This window comes from Panicum virgatum, chromosome 6K (genome assembly GCF_016808335.1).
Source record: "Panicum virgatum strain AP13 chromosome 6K, P.virgatum_v5, whole genome shotgun sequence".
Classification (NCBI taxonomy): domain Eukaryota; kingdom Viridiplantae; phylum Streptophyta; class Magnoliopsida; order Poales; family Poaceae; genus Panicum; species Panicum virgatum.
The window spans coordinates 1,548,041-1,572,571 of NC_053141.1; the positions used below are offsets into that span (position 1 = coordinate 1,548,041).

The window sequence follows — 24,531 nt, forward strand, 5'->3', positions numbered from 1 at the left end:
AAAATCATTACTTTGCTGTGTATCAAAAAAAAACACACGGCGAACTAATAGTTCGCCGTATACCAATAGAAAGCACACAGCGAACTATGATTTCGTCGTTGTGGAGAGAGAGAGGATAAGATAGATGAAGCCCAAGCCGTGAAGGGTCAATAATGGCACCCCTGGTCCAAACGATAAATGTTGTGTCTTCCTTTGCTACATACGAAGTTGTAATAACCTATCGGAAATAGGGAAAAGTCTATTTTAATTTTGGACTACAGAGTATGCGTTATCTCCTCCATGTGACCCAGGGCCTCTGTGAGCTTGACACTTGTCAGCGATGTAAAATGTCATTATGGAACAGTTCTATGGTGCTGGAGACGTACACGATCGAGTCACGATTATGGTGCTGAAGACGTACATTAGATACAGTGAAGTGACTGTACATTGACGTCAAAATGTTGTGTAGCGAGAGGGAGACGATAAGATAGATGAAGCCCCAGCCGTGAAGGGTCAATAATGGCGTCCCTGGTCCAATCAATAAATGTTGTGGCTCACATTGTTACGTATGAAGTTGTAATAACCTATCGGACATAGGGAAAAATCTAAGGATGTGTCTCCTCATCAATCGATTGAAATTTGATTATCCATCAATCACCTGTTACTACCGTTGGACAGTGAAGCCCAGATTTTCCACCCACATCTAATTGCAGGCCCACAGGGTCCGCCAGCTTCTGTTGCACGGCCAGGAAAGCAGTAGCGGGTCCACTGTGGATCCGTTTAGCCTGTTCGGGCTGTTCTGGACCGATTTGGATTTTGTTTTAGCAAAACTTTAAGCCCAATAGGCCCAGTCACCAGAACGTTCCCTACTTCAAAAATTAGAAGTGCCCCGCTGACACTTTGGCAAAAAAAAAAAAACTGGCTGTTCTGCTTAAAAACTGGTTGTTGAATGTGGATGCTGGACACCCATTTCACATGCACTATAAATAAAAGACAAAATATTTTTGTCCTTTTACACGAGAAATTGACAGTCACAAAATACTTCTACCACTTTTTCGCACATTTCATAAATACCACATGCAACATACTCATTTCTAATAATATAAATAGATTCGGTGTCAATGCATATTATAATATTTTACATCAGTAATTATCTTAGAAAAAATAGATAAAACACTGAAATTACATGATACATCTTAGAAATATTTTTGTGGAGGGGAGTTGTCAAGAACTGGGCCAATATTAATTGTTGTTGGGTACCATAACCATGAGCCATTGAAGAGATAGCATAGCACCCCCTGCACAGATTCCGGCATCCAAGAATCAGTTAATCCATAGAATTTGAATCTTAGCAAGCACACTACAATTTGAGTTTGATAGCAAATTTATGTTGCAGACAAGGAAAGTAACATGTGGAACTGTATAACCATAGTAACTACTAGCAATAACATACATGGTTAATCCAAGATGGTGACATTTCATATAGGTACACCTAAATTTTGTCCCCTACTTGTACAGTCATAAGGAAAATGTAATTACAGTGTAGTGCAAAGGTAAATAGCTAAAACTGGAGTATGCATAATATCAAGCATGTATTCCTCAAAGAAAAAGAGCATGTCTGCACATCGAAAAGGAATAAGATACTAAAATAGAGAGTATTGTATGGGACTTGAGAAAACGCGCCCTTTGAAATCATCAAAGATTCTTTTTGAGGTTAGTGGTAAGCTCCTGCCCAAGAGACAGTATCCTGCTATATCAAGCAAGGCTGATGAGTGAAGGCTCAAACAGAGATCTCACCCTAAGAGTAAAATGAATGTGCACAACGAACAACCTGCACTCTTGAACCAAAGGTTCAGGAACAGGGGACTTGAACAACACAAGCAAGACAAAACAGAGGCTACCGAAAAACACAGCTTACATAAAAATACAAGTAGATATATTATAACCATATCCGCACCTTTGGAAGTAACAGGTAACCAAATTGAACATCTAATGACTAGTTCATGGGAAATACTGCACTGATGTTAAGTCTTTTTGTTCCTATGAAAATTGTCCAGCATGGACCTATAATCATTAACTACCATAATAATCATGAGCCATAATATGTTGTACCTAAAAGGAAGTTTAAATGAAGGGAACAAAAGAATTGAGATGTCGATAATGCTTACTACTTTGCAAATAAAAAGGCAGAAGAAATCTACATATTTCAGGTCTAACAAAAAATATTGTTCTAGCATTATAAAATCATATGCTATATCAATTGCAAGCACAAGAAATAGATGAAGTTGAATAGATTTGAACAGAAGTAAAATGAGCAAAACTTTAGATACAAAAAAATCACAGTTGGAAAGGTTGAACAATCAAAGAAGTCAAAGAAACTTTTGTTATTCCTACGGCTGATGAACCACCACCAGCAACCACAAATGCCTAAATAAGAGGTATAATACAGCAAGAGTGACTGACCCAGGGAAGGAACTATAACATAATTTGTGAAGAAAATTTTTAACCATAGATTTTCTAAGCAAGGAAAAAATACAGCACTGATATACTATAAGTTACAAAGTGTAAGCACTTTAGATTCATATATAGCACCTATAATTTTTTTTACACTATAATATTTGTTGCAATACAATATGATGCACACTTTAATACTTTTTTTCACAGTGTAAGAAAAAAATGTAATACAACAGAATAATGGAAATGTTATATAAATTATGTTAATTACATCCTAGAAAATGATATGATATCTCATACTAAAAACATATTATGAAAAAAGCTTGTAGCATTAGAAAAAAACAAAATTATAGCAAGTGACACTTTATTAATTGCAACAAAAAAGTACACTTAGCTATGAGTCTAAAATGAAGCTTTTGTTAGAAAATATAACTAAAAGAATATTGACTTATAATTAAGTTTAACATATATTATCCTACACAAATATGACAGCTATTACCTCGTCTTGGACTGGTGAAGGGATTAAAATTTGACAGAGAATAGAATCACAAATCAGAAAAATACATAGCAAATGAAAATATTTCTGTTAATATTAATATTGCACAATGTGAGCAGTATAATATTTGTGAGAGGGCAAAAAAGATAGAACACAACATTTATCAAAAAAGAAAAATTGTAATACAAAATCATGCTATTATGTTTATTCCTTTTCGAAATAAAAGACATCCAAACAAGCTAGGCATTCTCATTAGATAGAGATAGAGAATGGCATACCACACAAAGTTTAATACCACATAGAGCTTTAGTGTGACCACAATCAGCAGGTAGTTACAATCACCTCTTGGCACGCACCGGGTCCTATGCAAATCCCTTCAATGAAGCTGTATCATAGGAGAATGGTATACCTAACTCTAATATTCTCTCCCTCTCCAGCTCTCAAGTACCATTTTGCCTGCATCGGTTAGTTTATCCCAGCTTTACAACATATCGTTAAACAACTACATTGTACACCTGAAGTGCTACAAAAGAATATGAGAGGAGCCTGGTGCTAATCTGGTATCTTTAGGTGCACACACACACACACACACAAAGAAAAAGATATTTCTCACAAAGTCAGAACACTCAGAAAGAACTAATGGTAACCACAAAAGTTAAGTTTTTTTTAATAGGGGGGCGGGGTATTTGAGATCATTTTCAGTCCACCTTATGTAGGTCATGTAACTAGACAAAATCGCTAAATCAGAACATGAAGGAAAAGAAGAAGGCATGATCTACACATCTTCCATCGACTCCCAGCACTATGCCATGATCAAGAAAATATGACAGAACTCAACTATGAAACCAAGTACAGATATGGTCGGACGGACAGAAACAAATAACAGAGTCGCAGGTACACATGGACATGTACATATGGAGAAAATGTTCTTTTTCAAACTTAAATACACCTTTTATTAGAAAATTACACGAAAGTAATGAAAAAGAATACTCATCTTGAAACTTGTAGATAAAAAACAAATAGTCAGCTAATGGAAGATGCATACATAGAAGAAACTAACATATATGCTTTTCAATCATGCAATAAATCTAACAATAATAGAACTTATAGAGTGACCTTCAAAATTTTTGAAGCAAAAGCAATCCACTATCTTATCAGTGATCCCAAAACAAATAAGCATGCATCTCAAAGCAATAAACAGGCCAGTACCTAGCATTAAGCCTAGAATTGGCCTATTTTATTTGTGTTTTTTAGTTAAAGGTACATCATACACAAAAATATAAACACACAACAAATTACATGTAAAATGTTTATGCGAGAAAAAATTACGAGTAAAGTTTTTTGTTGAGTAAAATTACATGTAAAACTATTTTGCTTGTCTTCGTCGATAACAAAAGATACCACACATCTTGTCCTTGTCTGCAAATGTTAGGTATGAGAGACTGGAATTTAGATTCAACTGGAATGACAATTCCATGGTTATTTGATCAGCAAGCCTGTAAGCTATTAGGTGTCTATTGAAGTTAAATTGTGATCTCCATTAAAAAAACTATTAGCTAGATGCGAGTTTGCAACAGATAACAAAATCTAAGCTTTGTTATTGTTCACATACATGCATAAGTAACCACATATCCTAAATATTGACACACCGTTGAAATTTCAACAAAGACCTGTTTCACAAAAGACAGTTCATAGAAGATACCTGGGTGTAGTCTCAATGTCTTCTTGAAACATCAGTTTGAGAGCTAGCCTCTTTGCAGAATATGTAAACTTCGTACCTAGTTAATCAATTGATGGACACATTAATCCACTGTCGAGAGTGTATATTAGCAAACACACACCAACACTATGGTATTGCGGATACAAAAAAAAGCAAGTGCCCAGCAGACCGTAAAAAATAAATAGCATATGAGGATACAACAATTTAGGAGAACCTAAAATATATAAATAACAATTGAGTTGCCAAGTATAATAATGGTGATAAAAATAACTCAAGATGCAAGTGAAACCTATGATATCATCTTAACAATTTTAGCATATATCAGCATGCAGTCCAATGTTTGAAAATATATAATTGATGTTTACAAGAAAAAAGGACGGTCATACATGTGGGGGTGAAGAAAGTACTCATATTAAAAATGAAATATCGATGGAAGTATAATCATACAAAAATCTTATGGTAATAATTATTAAAGGCAATAATTGAATAAAAAATAGACCATTCTGGTTAAAAAAATTGCACAACTTATACTTCAGTGATGCTTTTGTGATTACCGAGTAACACCAGTTAATAAAAAACATGTGTTCAAAATCCCCGAAGGTCAAGTGTCCTTATGTGACACAATAAATGAATGGGAATGCAAACTTTTACAACTAACTATATCATTTTTGCCTCATCACTTGTTTGGTTCTTGGCTAATTATAGGCAACTACAGGAATAGAGGAATAATCAAGCATCTCTCACACATGCACACATAGAGACAAAATATTTTGCAATTGCAATCCTAACTACAGCTCTGATTCCTACATGATAACTGAACTACAGTTGTGACAACCTATTACAACTTCTGAATACATCAAAACATGCTAGTAGTTAGAAGAGTTCAATCTTATACTTAGGTTGACTATCAGCAGTGTTGCTTAATAGAACAGAAGAAATTAAGAAGGAATAGAACAGGAAATGGTCTATAATTACTCAGAACAGGAAAAGAATAGATAAATTTAGCTAAAGGAAGACAAAACAAAGCTAGCTTTGACTGTAGATCGATACAAACTAACAAGGAACCTTAGACTCAATCACCATGGTTTCGGATCCTGCGCACCGTGGCCAGCTGACTAGCAGAGGTTCCAGAGCTCCGTGTACATGCCGTCCTCCGCCCGGCCGCCGCCGCCGCTTGCACGCACAGACTCAAGCCAAACCCATGTGAAAAGACCTCAAACCAAACACCCACACAACACCGAACACTAATCTAGTGGAAATCCTCTCAAAATAGACTCTAACAACAACACAAATCAAATAAAAAATCCGCACTCCAAACTGGATCCAAATCAACCCGAAATCGAAAGCAAAACGCCGAATACCAGCGAGGCCACCGATCTGGAGACCTAGCCAATTCGCCGGGTCGCCAACCTATGCCGATGTCACTGATTCGCTTTGGTGATGGTGGCAGATTCGCCGGTCCGAAGCCACCGCTTCAGCTTCCCCCTCGCTTCGGCGACATGAACAAGGCACACTATACAGTCGAGTCCCCTCCCCACTCAAAACGGGTTGCACTCTCTCCTGTTGACCCGATAACACACAAGTGGGCCACAGCGGACACGAAACACATGTAATCGGGTGCACAAATAGGCTCTCGTGGACCCGGTTGATCTATTTATACTTGAGTTGTCCTCATCCGTGGATCGCCGATCCGACGTCCAAGAGCGTTGATTGATAGATAAGCCAGATTTCAAACGATTGACATGGAGCAAATCTGAAAATCTAATTTCTCTCTATGCGTTATCTCCTCCATGTAACACGGGGCCTCTGTGAGCTCGATACTTGTCAACGATGTAAAGCGTCCGCCATGATAACATCATGAAAGGTAGGGTTCATGTGTATCATGACAGTGTCGAGACAGGGATCGGAGGGACGGAGCGGCGGCCATAGTGATGAAGAGGAATAGTAGCTAGCCATACATCTGCATTCAGTTGCCTGATCATTGGTGATAGATCGATGCGAGGATAGGAAGAAAACACGATGCCGAGAGATGGTTGGTGCGAGTAAAATTGTTGGTGTGTTCGGAGACGCCTAAAAATATCTCTGCATAAAAAATAGGGTCAGTTGGATCCATGCCACTCCAATTTCTTGAAATTGGATCTCATGTTGAAAATCATGCCATTGAGTGGCATGATTTTCAACATGACACCCAATTTCACGGAGTTGTGGTGGCATGAATCGAATTTTCCCTAAAAAATAAGGATCAGTGTGGGTCTGAGGCAATCAAGATGTGTCCGACGGATAATGTTGTTGTGGGTGTCATTGGTTTTGAGTACAAACCATTTACAGAAAAGCTCATGCCCTTCTTATAGTATAATGACAACAACACTTCTGCTTTATATGGTAAAAAAAAATATAAAAGTTAAATTGAGTTATAGCACGGGATTAATATTTTATTAATACGATGTACATGCAACTCCTGGAATGCAAATAGCATACTGTGCATGATAGGGATAGAACAATAAGACGCTTAGAAAATCCTCTAAAAGAATGTCATAAGAAATATATTCACCATTATCACATATTTGTTGGGACACGATCGATTTACTGGCAGCTGAGTCGCAGTGCAGAAAGCATGAAACAAATATGACCTGTATAGTTTCCCTCGATCGTGCCGTAGAATTTATACAAGCTTTTTTTAGAAAATAGAAATATATCCGGCCTCTGCGAACGCACACAGCCAAGAATTTGTACTAGCTAATATATGGAGATATGGTACCATTATATAATGGTGGTCCCAAGGCTCAGCCATCCGGGCTCGAGGGCGAGGAGAGCTATGAAAACTTCTTCAATCAAAGTATTCGTGTCACTGATTTCTAAGCTATAGCTTACACCGCCCAGGGTTGATATAGTAGCATTGGGTCCGCCGCTGCCTATATCAACCATGGGTACAATATAATGTTTTTAGTGACTTGTTACCGTTTGATTGATGTAACAACGTGAGGCCCTAACAATTTCAGTCTTTCAGAATGAAGATAGATTACGAGCTTGCTAGCTCCCTTGCATGATGGGCACACAGCCATCTCTGAAGGTGACAATTTTGACCTCGATCATGTGCCTTGAAGAGGGCTCGAGGGGTGCGCAACCAAAAAGTACGCAAGCAGGCAATAATTGTCTCTAATAATCATGGCTTGCTGACGTGACCTGCATGCAATGTTTCTTGAAAAAAATATAATTTCTTACATTATGACAAAAAATTTAAAATCAAGACCACATTAATTATGTTTGGATGATATTTTTTTTTAAATTACTTGAATAGAATGTACACCGACTTGTTGCCTCTGATGAGATAGATGAGGGTGAAGAAGTAGCCATGGCTCAACATCTGCTTGTAGCGGCAGACGACAGATATCATCATCTTATGGAGAGGTTGAAGATGATTTGCGAGCGGATACTATGCATCCATATCGAAATGAGCACCGCAGCTAATTAATATATGTGTCCTCTCATGGGATTAAAGAAGGATGCATCAAGTTCTTAATTTCTCTTGGAAATCTGTAAGTGGTAGTGTGCTAATGGTTACCGATGGCTAAGAATCGTATGAGTAGCGGCGGCCCCTCTGTTTCTTCAGAAGCTACTTGCAAAATTTGCTCCGTGACCTTTTTCGAGTTGAAGGTCGTCTGAATCTTACAAGGCATATAGGTCGCCGTCGTTGACTTCACATCAGGCAGTAACCATGCATGGCAATCTGTCATTGCATCGTGAAACGAACGCTTGTTTTCTCATGTATTCTCTGGTTGCGAAAGAGGGTTATTTTGAGTTACATATGGAGTTATTCTTGTGCTAAACATTGAACTCTGGCCATGCATATATCTCTTCTGCAAGAACGTGCGACACGGCAGTATGTTGACTGAAACCCTGCAGCGCGACTACTTGGGCTCCTGAACTTTACGGATGCCATGGTTTCAAGGCGTGAACTTTTAAACTTCTTTGGGTCTCATTATATTAGGCAATACTTAATTGCGATGGGTTTAAAGTAAACTTCTCTGGGTCTCAACTAGAAATGTTTTTGCCAAAATTAACGTGTGTTTTTCTCACGCGTGATGAGAGATGACTATACCCGCACGCCACCGTACCCGCCGCACCGCTACCCCTTCCAACCCGCATGGCACACCGGTGCTTCACTTCTAGAGAAACAACCTTTAATCCATTTTTTTAGTTCCGGTTGAATTTGGATCCGAGACTAAAGCTCTTTAATTCCGATTAGCAACAGCAGCCCCGAAATATCACTGGTGATGGGAGCTTTCATCTCGGTTGGTAACATCAACCGATACTAGGTGACCATTTAGTTCCGGTTGGTGTTATCAATCGAGACTAAAGCGTCTCGGGGCTTTAGTCTCGGTTGGTAACACCAACACGAGACTAAAGGTTCGGTTGGTGTTACAAATCGAGATTAAAGGGTCCCCACGAGTTACTACAAAAGAATTGCAATCCCTACTTAGTTAGATGTGCTGTGTAGGTGAGATAGTAAGGAGCTACGCGCGAGGTCAGAGGTCATACATGCTCGACTGCCTCCCCGCAAGCTCTCCGGACGTGCACGTGCACAAGGGTGTGAAAATGGTGATATATAATTCCGCAGGGACTGAGCTTCGTTTCCGAAAAAATGATTTAGTTTCCAAGCATTTCCGATCCTCCTACCCAAATTTAAAACTTGGTATTTTCAATCGCTTGCACCTCTACATTGCAATTCTCATGTATGTACAGATATGTACACCCAATAATTTTAGCAAAAGTATTTCAGCTAGTATGTATATACTTATATGTATATGTATAATAACCAGGTCAATTTGTATCTATTTGAGCCCAACCAAGAGAAATAGGCCCGTGGCCGGCCTGCTTGCTTGGCTTGCTAGCTCCCAACGTGAATTCCCTCCCTGAATCAGTACCCAGATGCCTGTTCCTCTCCTTTCTCAACTTCTCCCGTCTCCTGTATTCGTTTTCTGGGGCACCGCCGCTAGGTAAGTTTGGCTGTTTTGAGTTGATAGTTTCAAAATATTGTATGTATAAATAGATTAAGAAAGGAATGAACTGTTTGTAATGTACAATATACCCTTTGTTTTTTAGACATTCATCCTTTCACTACTAGAGAATCACACATTTCTCCCAGGCCAGAAAAGTCATTAGTACCGGGTATTTTTACACCCGGTACTAATGGGTGCATTAGTACCGAGTGGGGAAAAAGGACCCCAACGCGTCCCCGTGAGCCCCATTAGTACCGGATGGTGGCTAAAGGCGGTACTAATGTCTCAGACATTAGTACCGGATGGAGGCTCGACCCAGTACTAATGGGTCATGCCCCTATTAGTACCGGGTGGAGAGAAACCCCGGTCCTGAAAGGGGCAGGTCAATACCGGACCATGGGAAGCACCGCTACTAATTCTGATCCGCCCTCCGACGCATGCGTGCCTTCTCTTTTTTTCCCGTGCGGCCTGCCCTGCCCTGTCTTATCCTCCCATTCCCTGCCCACCACCAATGACCCTAGCTGCCTTATCCCATTCTTTCTTCTTCCTCATCTCTCCCATTCTTTTCTATCTCCCTCATCTCTCTAACTCGATCTGCTTCTTCTTCCAGGCGGCGGCGGCGGCGGCGGCGGCCAGGGGCGCGGAGGTCGGCGGCCAGCGGCGCAGCGGCCAAGGGAGTGGAGGCTGACGGCCAGGGGCGCGGAGGTCGGCGGCCAAGGGAGCGGCCCCTGACCTGGCGGGCGCGGGAGGTCGGCCAGGCCGCCGGTGCGGCCCCCGGTAGCGCGGGCACGGGAGGCGGGCCAAGCCGCCGACACGGCCCATGCAGGTGGGCGCAGGAGAGGCCGGCCAGGCCGCCAGCGAGGCCCCAGCAGGCGAGCGCGACCTCTGCAGGCCGGCGTGGCCCCTGCAAGCAGAGGGCAGAGGGCTGAGGCTGCCGCCGACAAGGGCCGCTGATCTCTGTTCTTTCTTGTTCTTGTGATAATGTGAGTTCTTTGTGTTTGTGTTGTTGTTCCTGTGAGATAGATGTGAATCTTCTTTTTTTTTGTTATGTGAATGGTGAATGGTGCTGTGAATCGTGACTTATTGTTGTAATCTTGTGAATTTTGTGCTGTGACTTGTGTTGTGAATGAGATGAGATGAATCTTGTGCTGTGATTTGTGTTGTGTTGAGATGAGATGAGATGAGATTAGATGAGGAAATAAAAGAAGAAAAGAAAAAGAAAAGGAGCTGCATATAGGTGCATCCAGGGTTTCAAATCTCGGCCGGGAACCGCCGGTTTCCGGGTTTTTTTCCGTTCCCGGTCCGGTCCGGGACGGTAAACCGAGTCCGGTTTTTTATATTTTATGTTTCTAAATCCAAAAATACAAAAGTAATTTTTTTGTGCTACTGTTCCGGTTTTGAACAGTGTCACCGGTTTTTGAAACCCTGGGTGCATCCGGGGGATGCACATTAGTACGGGTGGGGGAGACCACCCGGTACTAACGTGGCACATTACACGGTACTAACGTGGCACATTACACATTAGTACCGGTTCTCCACCCCGGTACTAATGTACCCCCACATTAGTACCGGATGGATAATACCGGTTCTGCAACCGGTACTAACGAGGGGTTCCCAACCAGTATAAATGTGTGATTCTCTAGTAGTGTTTATATATGATGATTATACTGTTCGTTAAAATTTATGTACACCCAATGTTGATTTCCTGCGTCCTCCACTGCGGAATGATGGAAGAAGCTCGTCCTCGCTGATGCTCCAGGTTCAGGTTCCACCCCGAGGGATGGCCAGATCATACATGCTCGAATTCCTCCCCCGCAAGCTCTCCGGACGTGCACGTGCACAAGGTTGAAAATGGTGCTATATAATTCCCCGTAGACTGAGCTTTGTTTCCCAAAAAATGATTTTGTTTCCAATCATTTCGATTCTACCCAAATTTAAAACTTGGTATTTTCAATCGCTTTCACCTTTACATTGCAATTATCATATAATAGTTGATTTTGAAAATGTGGTAAATTTCCGATTGACCAATTTTTCGTTTCCGATAATGTGATTTCCATTCCGATCATTTTTCATCCGGGTAGGACTTCAACGAGAGCGAGCCATAGGACCTTCCAGCAGGTCTCCAGGTCTGTATTAACATAAGCACTAGCCTACTCATGAACCCAGTAACTCGTAGTCATATATTAATTCATTAATCTGCAATTCTCTTTTCTTGATGTTTTAGTTCATATTTCCATTCAGTCTATCTCCAAAATTAAAAAAGCCACATATAGACGGTCTGGAGCAGACGAAATAAAAAATTCAAGAAATGTTGATTTCGTCCGGACTCGAACCGGAGACCTTCAGTGTGTTAAATTGACGTGATAACCAACTACACGAAATCTTGTTGCTGTTACCGGCAACTGGAACATTTGTATTCTCTATCAAAGGCGGCGTGCATGGGAAGGCCTCCGTGATTCTTGGACTTGCCTAGCTACGCGTAGACGACCAGATATACTCCGTACAACTCTAATCTCATCGATCCAAAGACTCCAAGTGTCCTACGCTACGCATAGTCGATCTATAGTTGCGGCACGCTCGGTCGCCCGGCCCTATGACCTAGTCCATCGCATTGAAATCGTACATCGCACCGGCCGCCGCCAGACGATCTGGTGCGTGATGTCGATCTCCGCCTCTTCCGCCACCGGCGACGGCGGCGGCGGAAGCACGTCGACCATCACCGCCGAGACGACGACCGGGCGGCACGAGCTCAAGTGTCCGGGCCACACGAAGACCAAGGGAGGCCTCGGCAAGGGCATCAACTCCGCCAGGTTCACCGTCGGAGTCTACCTCTACCTCGCCGAATCCGCCGCCGCCGGCGGTGGCGACGTCAAGGCCAGGTACAAGTTCAGCCTAATCGACGACGATGACGCCGCCGCCGGTGAGGATCTCTCTTCTTACACCAGGACGAGCAGTTACTCCTTTTGGAGCCCAGGGACGACGACGAAACGGGGTTACTGTCACTTCATCAAGGCGAAGGACATGGAGTCCTCTCTCAAAGGCCACAGTTTCCGGATCAGATGCGACGTCACCGTCCTGAAGGAGATCTGCGTGGATCCCACTGCTGCCAAGTCCCTCACCGTGCCACCGTCAGATCTGCACCAGCATCTCGGCGCACTTCTAGACAGCGAGGTGGGAAAGGACGTGACGTTCGACGTCGGCGGCGAGCAGTTCACGGGTCCTCATGGCGGAGCTCTTCGGCCCGATGAAGGAGAACACCATGTCAAGCTTGCAGGTTCGTGATGTAGAGCCGAGAGTGTTCAAGGCCATGCTCCACTTCATCTACAATGACTCTCTGTCGGAGATTGACGAAGATGAAGATGAGGTGGGGATGGTGCAGCATCTGCTCGTGGCGGCAGACAAGTATGGGTTCCAGAGGCTGAAGGTTATGTGTGAGGCAATGCTGCTCAAGCACGTCGACACAAGCGCTGTGGCGACTACGCTGACATTGGCTGAGCAGCATGGGTGCGAAGGGCTCAAGGAGGGATGCTTCAGGTTCATGAGAACTCCTGGCATTACTAAGGCGGTCATGGAGAGCAAGGGATTCACTACCGGAAATCCAAAGTAAGCCGTGAGCCGGCCTTTTTGCGGTGAGTTTTTTGTCGGGCTCACGGCAAAAATACTCTTTTGCGGACGGCCACCACGAAACTCACGGCAAAAAGCATGGCTCACGGCAAAACAGAAGTTTGCCGAGAGAGGCTCTCGGCAAAGAACTATTTTGCCGTGAGCCTTTTTGTGGCCGATGGCAAAATGATGTTTGCCGAGTACGGCTCCCGGCAAAGACCGATTTTGCCGTGAGCTTTTTTCGGCTGACGGTAAAATCGAGGTTTGCCGTGAGTATTTAAAAAACACTTTTTGAAGCGGTAAATTAATTCAAATTAAAAACTTTCAACTACAAAGTTTCATAACTTCTAAAGATCTACAACTTTTATTTAAGTCATTTATTCATTTGACAAAGTGGTAGTAATTTTGTTCGCAAAATCTTATACCACTTATATAGTTTCATGAAACTATACGAAAGATATATAGATTTGTGAAGAATGTTACTACCATTGTATCGGATGAACAAATGATCAAAATAAAAGTTGTAGATCCTCAGAAGTTATATAACTTTGTAGTTGAAAGTTTTTTAATTTGAATTACTTTTGTCAAGGAAAAGTACTCTGAATTTTTGAAATTTGAAAATTTGAATTTTTCAAACGACCTCAAATGGAGAAACATTCAAAATAAAAGTTGTAGATCCTGAGAAGTTATGAAACTTTATAGTTTACAACTTTTTTATTTGAAATCATATTGTCAACGAAAAACTAGGTTTGAATCTCTCAAATTTGAAATTCAAATTTTGTAAACGACCTCGAATGGAGAAACTCCCAAAATGAAAGTTATAGACCTCAGAAAGTTATGAAACTTTGTAGTTGACAACTTTTTAATTTGAATACGTTTAAATCCTCAAAAAAAATAATTTACACTCGGTGTAGTATAATATGACTAGAATGAAAACCGGATAGGGACATATATGAGTGTGTGGTGTAGTGGTAAGGAAGGCTCACGCAAGGGAGGAGGTCACGGGTTCGAATTCCGCCGTCTGCGTAGCGCCGCGACATGGCGCGGGCCGGTGGGGTCTCCCCTAAAAAAAATTTGCTATTTTTTTACCCTTTTTTGGATGGCGCATCTTCGCTTTGCCGAGAGCCGTTCTTGGCTCACGGCAAATGTTTGCCGTGAGTACGAGGGCCGGCTCTCGGCAAAGGCCCTGTTTGCCGGTAGATTTATGTCGTGAGCCGCTCACGGCAAAGCCGTTGCTGAGGGTATTCCGGCCGTTGCCGTGAGCATCTGGCTCACGGCAAAGTTGACGTCTCCCGTTGTGATTTCAGCATCTGAGGACCAGTTGCCCCTTTCTTATCGAGGAGATGCTTGCTAAGCTTGCTCCCTGATCTATTCAACTTGGAGGTGATCAACTTGCATTGTAAGAGGAGTTGTCTGTGATTCTTGTTATATTCATATACAATATTTGTCTAGTTATATGTGTTGCATACAGTTCGTGAAGCTAATTGATCAATGTCACAGGAACTCAGATATGAAAAAATTGGGAGTTCTTAACTTTCTCCTCTCTCATATTTTGACATCTTTGGAACACAAGGATTCGTAAAACGTAGAAATATGATAAAAAAATATGTGGATTCGCTATCTTTCATGCTATGTCGTCTTCTCATTTATACTCTATTTCCTCATGGATGACGCTCTTATGCTTCTTTGTCCGGTCCAGTTAGAGGACACAAACAGAAGAAGGCCTGCTTCTAGAATATTTAACTCTGCAGTCTCTAAGGTTGATGCAAACCTCTAGATTGTGCATAATTTTAATCAACCAGGTTTCATCCTCTTCCTGGCATATTAAACTTACGAAAATAAATGCTATTCTTATTTCATTCGTACATGATAATAGTTGTGCCCATAAATTTGGCTGTGGATATAGGAATAGGACTGAAGTATGCGAGACTGGATTCTCAAATCCACATTTCTATCGAGATCATGCATATATTGAGAATAATCGTAAAAGTCATATATTAGCCGCAATCATTCTAGTCATTTCATTCATGAACAGGCATACCTGTCTCTTCTCACATGTACTGAGTCTGCATTATGCATGGCACCCCGTATTCAGACAGTACGGAGGGGATCGAGGCAACATGCAAGCAAGGAATCCTTGCTTTCTTTCTTTTTGAAAGCAGCAAGCAAGCAAGGAATCCTAGCTAGCTAGCTATCGAGAGTGCCTGCCTCCTGCTGCTGCTTTAATTTTTTAGAAGATATTAAAGACGGCAAAACAGATACATACATACGCTGCCGTGCATCTAGCTAAGCGAGCTGCCCTGTGATACGTACCAATATGCATGCATGTAGTTGATCATTGCCACACCATCACTCACTCCATCCATCCCATCCATCCCCCGTCTCGCCTCGCCTCGCCTCGCCTCGCTCCGATTCGTTTGCCATCAAATCGATCAGCTCTGCATTGAAGCAATCTGAGGAATGTTGAGTACTCTATCCTGTTTGTGATGAGTGAATTGTCAACCGTGCGGTGTGATCGTGCGCTTGGTTTTTGGATTGCAGGTACACGGGCGTCGAGTGTCGACGGAGAGTTGCCGTGGAGGAGCTCGGGCTGGGCGGCAGCTGTGGCGTCCACTCCTGGATCGAGGACGCAAGCGGCGACAGAAGGCGGGTTTCTTGGTTTGCGCCACAAAACCAAGCAGGCGGACGGCGGTTGAAAACGCCAAGTCGTGGAGGCACAGGCGTCGGTCTCGGGACTGACGGAGGCGACGGGCGTCGACGGCGTCTAGGGCCTCGCTGCGGGCGAGGAGGTGACAGGCGTCGGGCGGCGTCTAGGGCCGTCATAAGGCCGAGGCGGGAACGGCGTCTAGGGCCACGGCGTGGAGGCCGGAATCTTCCCGCGCGTGAAGTTTTGGCGGTTTTCTCAAAACCGACCACCTACCCGGGATTCGTGTCACACCCTGAAATTTTTGAATTTCAGGATGTGATTAAAATTAAAAATAAATCAATGTTTTTCTCATAATTTTAAAATTTTCCCAACATTTCTTATCGTTACAGGGAATTTAGTATAAAGAAAATAATTGTTTGCCTTCTAAATTAAATGAGGTTGCTTGTTCGTTATGCATTCATGCTGAATTGCATTTGTTTAATTGATTGGGTTCAGTTGAATTTAAATTCTCCAAATTTAAATTCAAATGAATGTGTTTGAAACAGATTCAAAAATGGAAAACCAACTCTTTTCCCTCTCTCTCGTTTTCAGCCCGGCCCAATCCCTCTTCTCTTTTTCTTTTTCTTCCCAAAAGCCCAATCCGCGCCGGCCCATTTGTTTCCAGAGCCCAGTCCGGCCCCCTCCCTCCTCTCCTTTCCTGTCTCGCTACCAGGTGGGGACCGCCCGTCGGGGTCGCCCCCGACCTCCCGACCGAGCCGGACTCGAGCTCGAGTCCGACCCGGCCGCGCGCGTCGCCGCTCCCGTCCGTGGCCCGCACGCCAAGGCACCTCGTCGCCCCTATTTAAGCGACGCCGCTCCCCCTGGAAACCCTATCGAACCGAAGCCGCCACCCTTGCCCTCGCAAAACCCTAGCCGCAGCCGCCGCCATTGTTGGGCTCGCTCGGAGCTCCGCGGAGCCGCCGCCCCGCTGCTCTTCTTCGCCGTTTGAACGCCGCTGTAGCTCCGCCGAGTGGTAAAGCACCTCCCTGTCCTGTTTTCTCCCTCTCCCTAGCTCTGCTCTGCCTGGAACCGCTCGCCGTCGCCGTAGATTCGCCATGCGCCGCCGCGAGTTCCAACCCGCCCGTTCTAGCCCGCGCCGCAGCCCAAATTGAGTTCGCCGTGGCGTACTCGTGCTTCCCGTCCTGGTCCCGAGCCAAATCGAGCCCGAGGCGTCTAGAACGCCTACGCCGGTGAGCCCCCGGCCAAGCGCCGCCGTCCGCCGGACCTCTGCGCCGCCGGTTGTCGCCCCTTTAGCCCCAGCCCTTGGATCTAGATCCAACGGTCTAGATCCGTTTCGACCCAAGTCAATCCCAACCTTACCGGTCAACTAGGGCTCTTTTGCACTTAAGTCCTTCTGTTTTGTTAAAATCAACCCGCGGCCCATGCTAGGTGAAAAGAATTTACAAACCAGTCCTATCTTTTATGGTTTAACCCCTGAGCTTTTCCAGAATAGAACCCGCAGTCCCGCTTAGGTGTTTTTACGTGCTAGCCCTTGAAGTCTATGGTTAATTAGGTTTTAGCCCCTGGTTTCTTCAGATCTAACCCCTGGAAGCTCTATTTCTTCACAAATAAGTCCTTAGACCTTGTTTTAGCCATATCTTTCACGTTTCAACTCCGTTTTCAGCGATTCTTGCGCTCACGTGATCCTTGTGACGTGTGCAATAGCTTTGTAACCTTTTTATCCTCTGTGAGCACACTTTGTTGTGTCTTACAATTCTTTTCTGTTAGCTCTTAACTCTATAGTTAATCGCGACTAGATCCCTGAAGCACCGTTTAACCCATAGAATCGCCGTTTTAGCTCCGTTTTCCGTGTTTCTTGCGCCTTCGTAACCGTAGCAGCGAGCTCTATCCTTTAGTGCGTTCTTTTAAAGCCTTTCTTTGTTTTGGTGTATTGTTCTTAGCTGTACCTTTTTGTTTGCTTTGTATGTTTGCCCGATGATTGTTCCGAGTAGAAGGATCATTGTTCGAAGATTGAAGATCAAGAGTTCTAAGTGAGCAAAAGCTGAAGAGCAGTAAGAGTAGCTTTTCGTTGGAGAAAGGCAAGTGACCCTAACCATCTTTCTATCTATGCTTATATACAAGAGTACTTGATTTAATTGGAACATGGAGAACCACCCAAGAAAATAGTACAACCACAATACTAAATGGGCTCTGGTCTTGGCTAAGTAATTAGATGAACTATATGTTGTGTTGGGGTTGTTCCGCTTGGTGGTTATGAGTTTGTGTTGTGGAGCGGGTGAAGGAAGCTGCGTCTTCTGAGGGACCGCACGGCAGGGACCAACACATACATATAGGGATTCTTTGTAAAGGCCTCGTAGCGTCCCTATGCAATCACACCTCGGAAGTGTGGTATTGTGCCTAGCTAGCACATTGCGTGGTTGGGTTCAAAGTTCTTCGAAACTTTTACGCGAATTGTGGTGAAAGTGTACAACCTCTGCAGAGTTAAAACTAACCGGTTAGCCGTGCTCACGGTCAAGAGCGGCTTGGACCCTCACATGATTAATAAACTTAAAGATGGATATAAATCACATTTCTGGTTATTTCTTGTGGCCTTGCTGAGTACCAACCATAAGTGTACTCACCCTTGCTTACTGCTGCTCAGAAGGAGAAGGTGTATAAAGATTTCAGAAGATGTTGCTGAGTTCTAGGCGTACGCAACCCCCAGTCGATTGCCTGTGAAGTTTGGAGCCTTCGTTTCCAGGATAAGCTGTAAACTCTGATAGTCTTTTATTTGTTTTAGTTCTCTTTTTCGTGATACTGTACTGATTATTCACTTATGATGTCTCTATATGTATGAAACTTGATCCTGGCATACATATAGCTATGCATTCAGTTTTGTTCTTAAAACCGGGTGTGACATTTCGCGGACCCTCCAAAACCGCGAACCGGATCTTCATCGACATGGCGGCATCGCAGAGAAGGCTTCGAGTTGAAGAAAGAACCTCGGCCGTCGGATGAGTCCAATGTATCTTTTCCGATTTTGCCCCTACGGGCTTTCTAGTGTCTAGTTAAGTCTAGGGGTATTTTAGTCTTTAGTCTAGAGAGTTAGAGGGGTTAAAAAGAGAGAGAAGAGCAGCCAACTCCCGTAGTCCACGAGTTCCCGTTGCCCCCTTCTGTTTTCTTTTGTTCTTCTGGTTCCCCTTCCTTCCTCTCCTAGGGTTAGAGTTTTTGGATGGAGAATTGAACCTTGGATCCATGGGAAAGGAGGCCCTTCCCTCCTCTTGACCTCGGAGCGATCGATTTTGATTCAATTCGCTGGCTCGTTTTGGATTTGTTTGGTCCCTTTCTCTGTTCTTGTGCATGCAGCACTGGGCAAGCAGCGCCAGGCTCACGGTGCTTGTGCGCGCGGCATCCCAGCAGCAGGCGGAGGCGCTGGTGGGGAGCAGAGAGGTGGTGGGGAGCAGAGCGCGCAAGCCCAGGCAAGCAGCAGCAAAAGCAGCGGGCCAGGCCAGAAGGCAGCGCACGGAGGCACAGCAGCTCTGCAGGAGTTAGGCGTGCGTGGGAAATTCAAGCATAAAGTTTTTTTTTGGTTCTTTGCTGTGTGCGCTGGTTGTTTGATTCTTGTGCAAGGAAATGAATCGAGTGCGTGTGTGGGAAATCCCGGCTCTGATCGTGTTCGTTCTTCATCAGCACAACTCTGCCCGTAAGGTATTCGATGAATTGCTTCACCAGTCTTTTCTTTTTCTGTTGATTTTACTAGAATTTTTTTTGTCCCTTTTAAGTAGCAAATCATGTTTTAGAGCTGCCTTCTAGTGTTAGTCGCTTAGCACTTTGTCTAGATTTATTTTCCTGCTCTAGGTTTAATTAATTTTCTGCTTAATTAAAACCTGAAAAAGCAAAACAAATTTTAGTTTAGTTGTTCCTGTGTTAGCTAGATTTCTACCAGTATTTCTAGTTATTGTTTTATCTATTCTCTAACCCCTTTGTTCGAGTTTCTGAGATATTTTGGCTTTCCGAACGCTTTGCTCTGATCTTCGTTTGCGTGGTTGAACTTGTGAGATTTTGTTCGAACTTTTCTCGATCGAGCTTCCGTTGTGTGTCAAGAGTATTCCTAGTGCCGATAGTCGTTCTGAGCTATGCGGTACTGATACTCTTCATCCGAGGTGCATTGGGTGTAATCGGGTCTTTTCTCTTCGGTTTTTCAAATCGAATTTGAGGCTCACATTCACCCCCCTCTGGTCGCTTTTTTGTCCTTCACAATCTCATCAGAGCAGTAGAGATATCGGAGGTACTCGATCGATCTGCCTCCGATCCCTGCTGGCCTTCCTTTATTTCGTTGGTCTAGCTTAGACGACCCATCGAAGAATATAATTAAGGTGTGTACCTTTGGTTCCTCCGATCCGATCCTTTTCTGCGTCTGCTTCCATTGTATTTCTTGATGATAACGACGATCGATCCTGCAGCAAATTATACTCGATCATCAACGCTAGAGGCAGGTTAATTAATTGATTGTATGTATTTTCTAACAATCTTGTGCACGCATGCCTGCATGGGTGGCAGGGAGTTCATGATGACGAGCAAGAGATATGTCTCTGATTAATTAGCAGATTGATCGACCGATCATGGGTTAGCTTGACAGCAGCCAGTTGCGCGCCTTACTTCTCTGTTAACTGTTGTCGGTGTTCTACAGTGTTGGAATTATTTCATCATGGTTCGCAAAGTGGTATAGCTGCTCTACTTCATCATTCCTCTCTCAATTTAAAATTAGTATGTTTATTTTGTTTGGTTAGACAAGTTTTGAATCAATAATTTATTATTCATATACGATATTTTAATATAAAATTGATGTCATTGGATTATTCCTGTTAGTAGAAAAATACTCCTACGTATGATTATCATTTTGCATAAATGACATATTGATAGAGCTAGCAATTCTTGGCCGAAATCTTGTGTCCTAACGAAACGGATTTTGGCTATTAATTTATTGTAATGGAGGCAGTATATATTTACTGTACTTCTTTTCCCCTTCACCGAGCATATATACACACTAGTTAGTCTGTTTTCTTTTAGTCTTTTTCTTAAAAAGAAAAAGAAACCGAGAGAGGCTCCTATCTAGATCACATCTACAATTTCCTGCATTTTCAGGTCTTCTGGAGTAGCTACATTGATGGCGTCATAAAGGAGGTACTTGATCTTGTTCAAATGAACACCAACGAGTACATCTTCTATTTTGATGGTTGGAGAGGTTATGGCAAGACTGCATTCCTCAGTTACATGGCACGAATGCTCCCATCCATGAAAGGTCCTCCTCCAGGATGTCGCTTTGGCAGAATAATTTATCTAGATTGCTCAATGTGGGAAAGTAAAAGGGCGATGCAGAGAAAACTTGCTGAGGAGCTAAAACTGGACCGTAAGACCATGGCCATGTTTGAGGAGCAGGACGAGGAGGATGACTTTTATGGAGTGGACCGTGCCTCTAGGGATGTGATACGAAATGTGGCAGCAGTGATTGACCAAACTCTGAGAGGGAGTAGATTTATGGTCATCTTTATTAACGGGAGTGATGACGAAATTGATGATGATAGGTATCGGCAGGCTGATGGTATTATTTCTTATTTGTCTGAACAAACAGGGACCCCATATCTAATTGTCCAAGATGATGATGAGTTACTACTTGATGCATATGAAAAGAGACCTGCTTACCGTTGGATTGCTATCAAATTGAAGAATAATATCACCTCAAAGAATAAGAAGGTACAAGAAGATCTGCAGACGACACTGGCAGGGGCATCATCAATCATCCTAGGATCTGGATGCTCTGATGAAAGCCCACATGTATCATTACCAAATGACTTGTTTAAACAGTGCATCAATAACCTTTGCATGTTGATCCTATCCCGTTGCTCTTTCATCTTCGCATCACCCCCTTTCTCCCAGTGCCGCACATTGAGATACCTTGGGTTGGACCACTGCACAGATGATGGTACCGGCACCGCTAGTAGTCAACTTGAAGGAGAGGACAGCTGTATCACCAAATGGGCCTGTTTGTATAGCCTGTTGGTGCTTGACCTATATTACACAGAATGGGGTGAGATCTTATCCAAGGAGAAGATAGAGCTTATGGCTAACCTTGCAGAGCTAAATATAGAGGGAGTTTGGTGCAGGCAGTGGATAAGTAGTCAACTAGAGAAGAGATTACCTTACCTTCAAAGGCTCCGAATAATCAAGCCACCGGTGCGTCAGGCACAGACGACATCACCAACAGACATCATCAGCAACTCATTGATAGACAAGACAAAGCTGGAAGTACTTGACTTGTCTGGTAACATTATTGACATGGAAAACCTACCGACAAGCCTATCAAAAGCAAGCAATTTACAGGAGCTTATTCTTGATGGTTGTGTTGGGCTAGAAAATGTTGTGGTGGCTAACTCCTCTCTCAAGTCATTCAGTTTTGACTGCTCCAAACATATAGATGATGCAGATAAGAAATATGTGAAAACCTCCAAGATATCCCTAGAAGGATGTACACAGTTGGAGAAACTGATCTTGTGTGGGCTACCCAATCTTGTGGAGCTACACCTTTCAGGGTGTCCAATCAAGATACTTGTAACACCCGAGTGTTAAACTTGGGATTTAATTAGCTAGTTTGTGACTTAAGACGTTCAGCTGCGAATCGAGTCAGAAATGGATCCAAGCTCAGTTTTCAGATTTCCGGAGCCAGAGAAAACCGGAACTTCCGGATTGGGACCCGGAACTTCCGGAAATATCCGGATACCCCGGTATTTAATCCGGAAACTCCAGATTTATCCGGATACTCCGGATATTTGTCCGGATAGTCCGGACCTGGAGTGGTATAACACGTGTTTTGGGTTGGGTGACTGTTCCCAAACGTTATAAACTGTTATTTACTCTCTCCCGTGCTCTCTCTCACTCTCTCCCGTGCTCTCTCTCGCTCTCTCCCGTGCTCTCTCTCACCCTAAACCCTAGGGATCCAAAACCCTCCCTCTACCCTTGATCCAAGGCCCACGGGAGCTTCACTTGGGTGGTGGATCATCTATCCCGCGTGCTCCATCCCTGGACGGCTTGGGTTCAAGCCCTTGGTGCAAGGAAGAGTTTTCCCCAAGGTAAATAAGCTAGGGTTCGGCAAGTTCCGTGTTCTAGGGGGGTTTGAATCGATTTCCTCCGGTCAATCATCTTCTTATGAATCCATCTACTAGGGTCTAGGTGGGATTCAATTTTTGAAGGTTGGTTTCGCTAGAAATCAGAGTTTCAGTTTTTGGGGCTATCATACAGGAGGACGCCCATCTAGCTCACAAGGCGGAGAAAAAGAGAAAGGCACCGGCTGTGGGATCTACTAGCAGCGCTCCTCAGAGGTTCCGTCTAGTGCAGTCGGGCCCACAGCGAGCCCCCTTTTAGCACCAGTCACCGCAGCAGTGGGGATACAGACCCCTTCAGTACACTCAGCCACAGGGGACAGTCAGGCCTCCTGCTCCTCAGCAGAATGAGCAGAAGGTCTGGGTGCCGCAGCCGGGAGTGCGCCCCAATCTGTTTCTGTGCTACAACTGCGGGCAGCCGGGTCACTTTGCACGGAATTGCCCAATGCCACCCAAGCAGGGCCAGCAATCGAGCCAGCAGGGTCAGAAGCAGCAAGTGGCTCACTTCAAGCCAGGACAGGTGCACTACACCACCCTCGAGGGTATTTCGGAGGGAGCTCCAGTGATGGCGGATACATACTTTTATTAGCAAGGAGTGTGCTATTAGATTGGGGCTGAAGATAGAAAGCATGCCCAAGCCATACCATATTCATTCACCTGGGGGAAAGTTAATCACCAATCAATTTGTCAAGCAAGTACCCCTACAGTTACAAGGAATTTTTTTTCCTACGGCCCTGATAATGTTACCAACCCAAAGGATAGATATTATATTGGGTATGAACTGGATGGAGGATGGAGGGTCAGAGAGTTAGTCTGGACACGACCTCACAATCAGTGCACATCAAATCTTCCATTTATGGGTGTATGACTTTACATTTGAAAGATCATATGTCTTTGACACCTACGGTGAACCACGCCGAGGACAAGAAGCTAGCAGATATACCAGTGGTGTGTGAATATCCGGACGTCTTTCCGGAGGATTTGCCGGGAATGCCCTCTGATCGCGATGTGGAGTTTGCCATTGAGTTGCAACCGGGAACGGCACCAATTTCCCGAAGAACTTATCGGATGCCACCCAATGAGTTGGCAGAGTTAAAGAAACAATTACAAGAACTGATTGATAAATGCTATATCCGTCCTAGCACGTCACCTTGGGGCTGTCCTGCACTCTTTGTGAAAAAGAAAGATGAAAGCCTCAGGTTGTGTGTGGATTATAAACTTTTGAATGCTGTCACAATCAAGAATAAATACCCACTTCCCCGGATTGACATCCTGTTTGATCAGCTATTCGGGGCCCGGGTATTCTCAAAAATTGATCTCCGCTCGGGTTATTATCAGATAAAGATCAAAGCTGAAGATATTCCCAAGACGACTTTCTCCACCAGATACGTGCTTTATAAATATCTGGTCATGTCTTTCGGGCTAACCAATGCCCCTGCTCATTTTATGTATCTCATGAATTCGGTATTCATGCCTGAGCTAGATAAGTTCGTCGT

The 24,531-nt window shown here is 43.7% G+C and overlaps 1 protein-coding gene, 1 long non-coding RNA gene and 1 pseudogene across 8 annotated transcripts; 2 read left to right on the forward strand and 1 right to left on the reverse strand.

Moving 5' to 3' along the window:
- Positions 1-1,041: 1,041 nt before the first annotated feature.
- Positions 1,042-6,263, reverse strand: LOC120711168. Of its 3 annotated transcripts, none has more exons than XR_005690191.1 (2): positions 5,730-6,263; positions 1,042-4,707 (listed from the first exon to the last, which is right to left on the reverse strand). It is a non-coding gene; the product is annotated as an uncharacterized LOC120711168 (long non-coding RNA). The 3 variants fall into 3 exon arrangements; XR_005690190.1 differs by having other exon boundaries at positions 5,715-6,263; XR_005690192.1 differs by having other exon boundaries at positions 5,752-6,262.
- Positions 6,264-12,307: 6,044 nt separating this feature from the next.
- LOC120713845 lies at positions 12,308-14,619 on the forward strand (annotated as a pseudogene).
- A 4,415-nt stretch (positions 14,620-19,034) lies between these two features.
- LOC120711169 lies at positions 19,035-22,554 on the forward strand. 5 transcript variants are annotated; one of them, XM_039996617.1, is made up of 4 exons: positions 19,035-19,586; positions 20,148-20,254; positions 20,439-20,601; positions 21,024-22,554. In XM_039996617.1, exons 3-4 carry the CDS (start codon positions 20,587-20,589, stop codon positions 22,503-22,505), a joined length of 1,497 nt encoding a protein of 498 aa, XP_039852551.1. In that variant the 5' UTR covers positions 19,035-19,586; positions 20,148-20,254; positions 20,439-20,586; the 3' UTR covers positions 22,506-22,554. The 5 variants fall into 5 exon arrangements, with proteins under 5 accessions (XP_039852551.1, XP_039852548.1, XP_039852549.1 ...); XM_039996614.1 differs by having other exon boundaries at positions 19,035-20,254; XM_039996615.1 differs by having other exon boundaries at positions 20,148-20,601.
- The last annotated feature ends 1,977 nt before the right edge of the window (positions 22,555-24,531 follow it).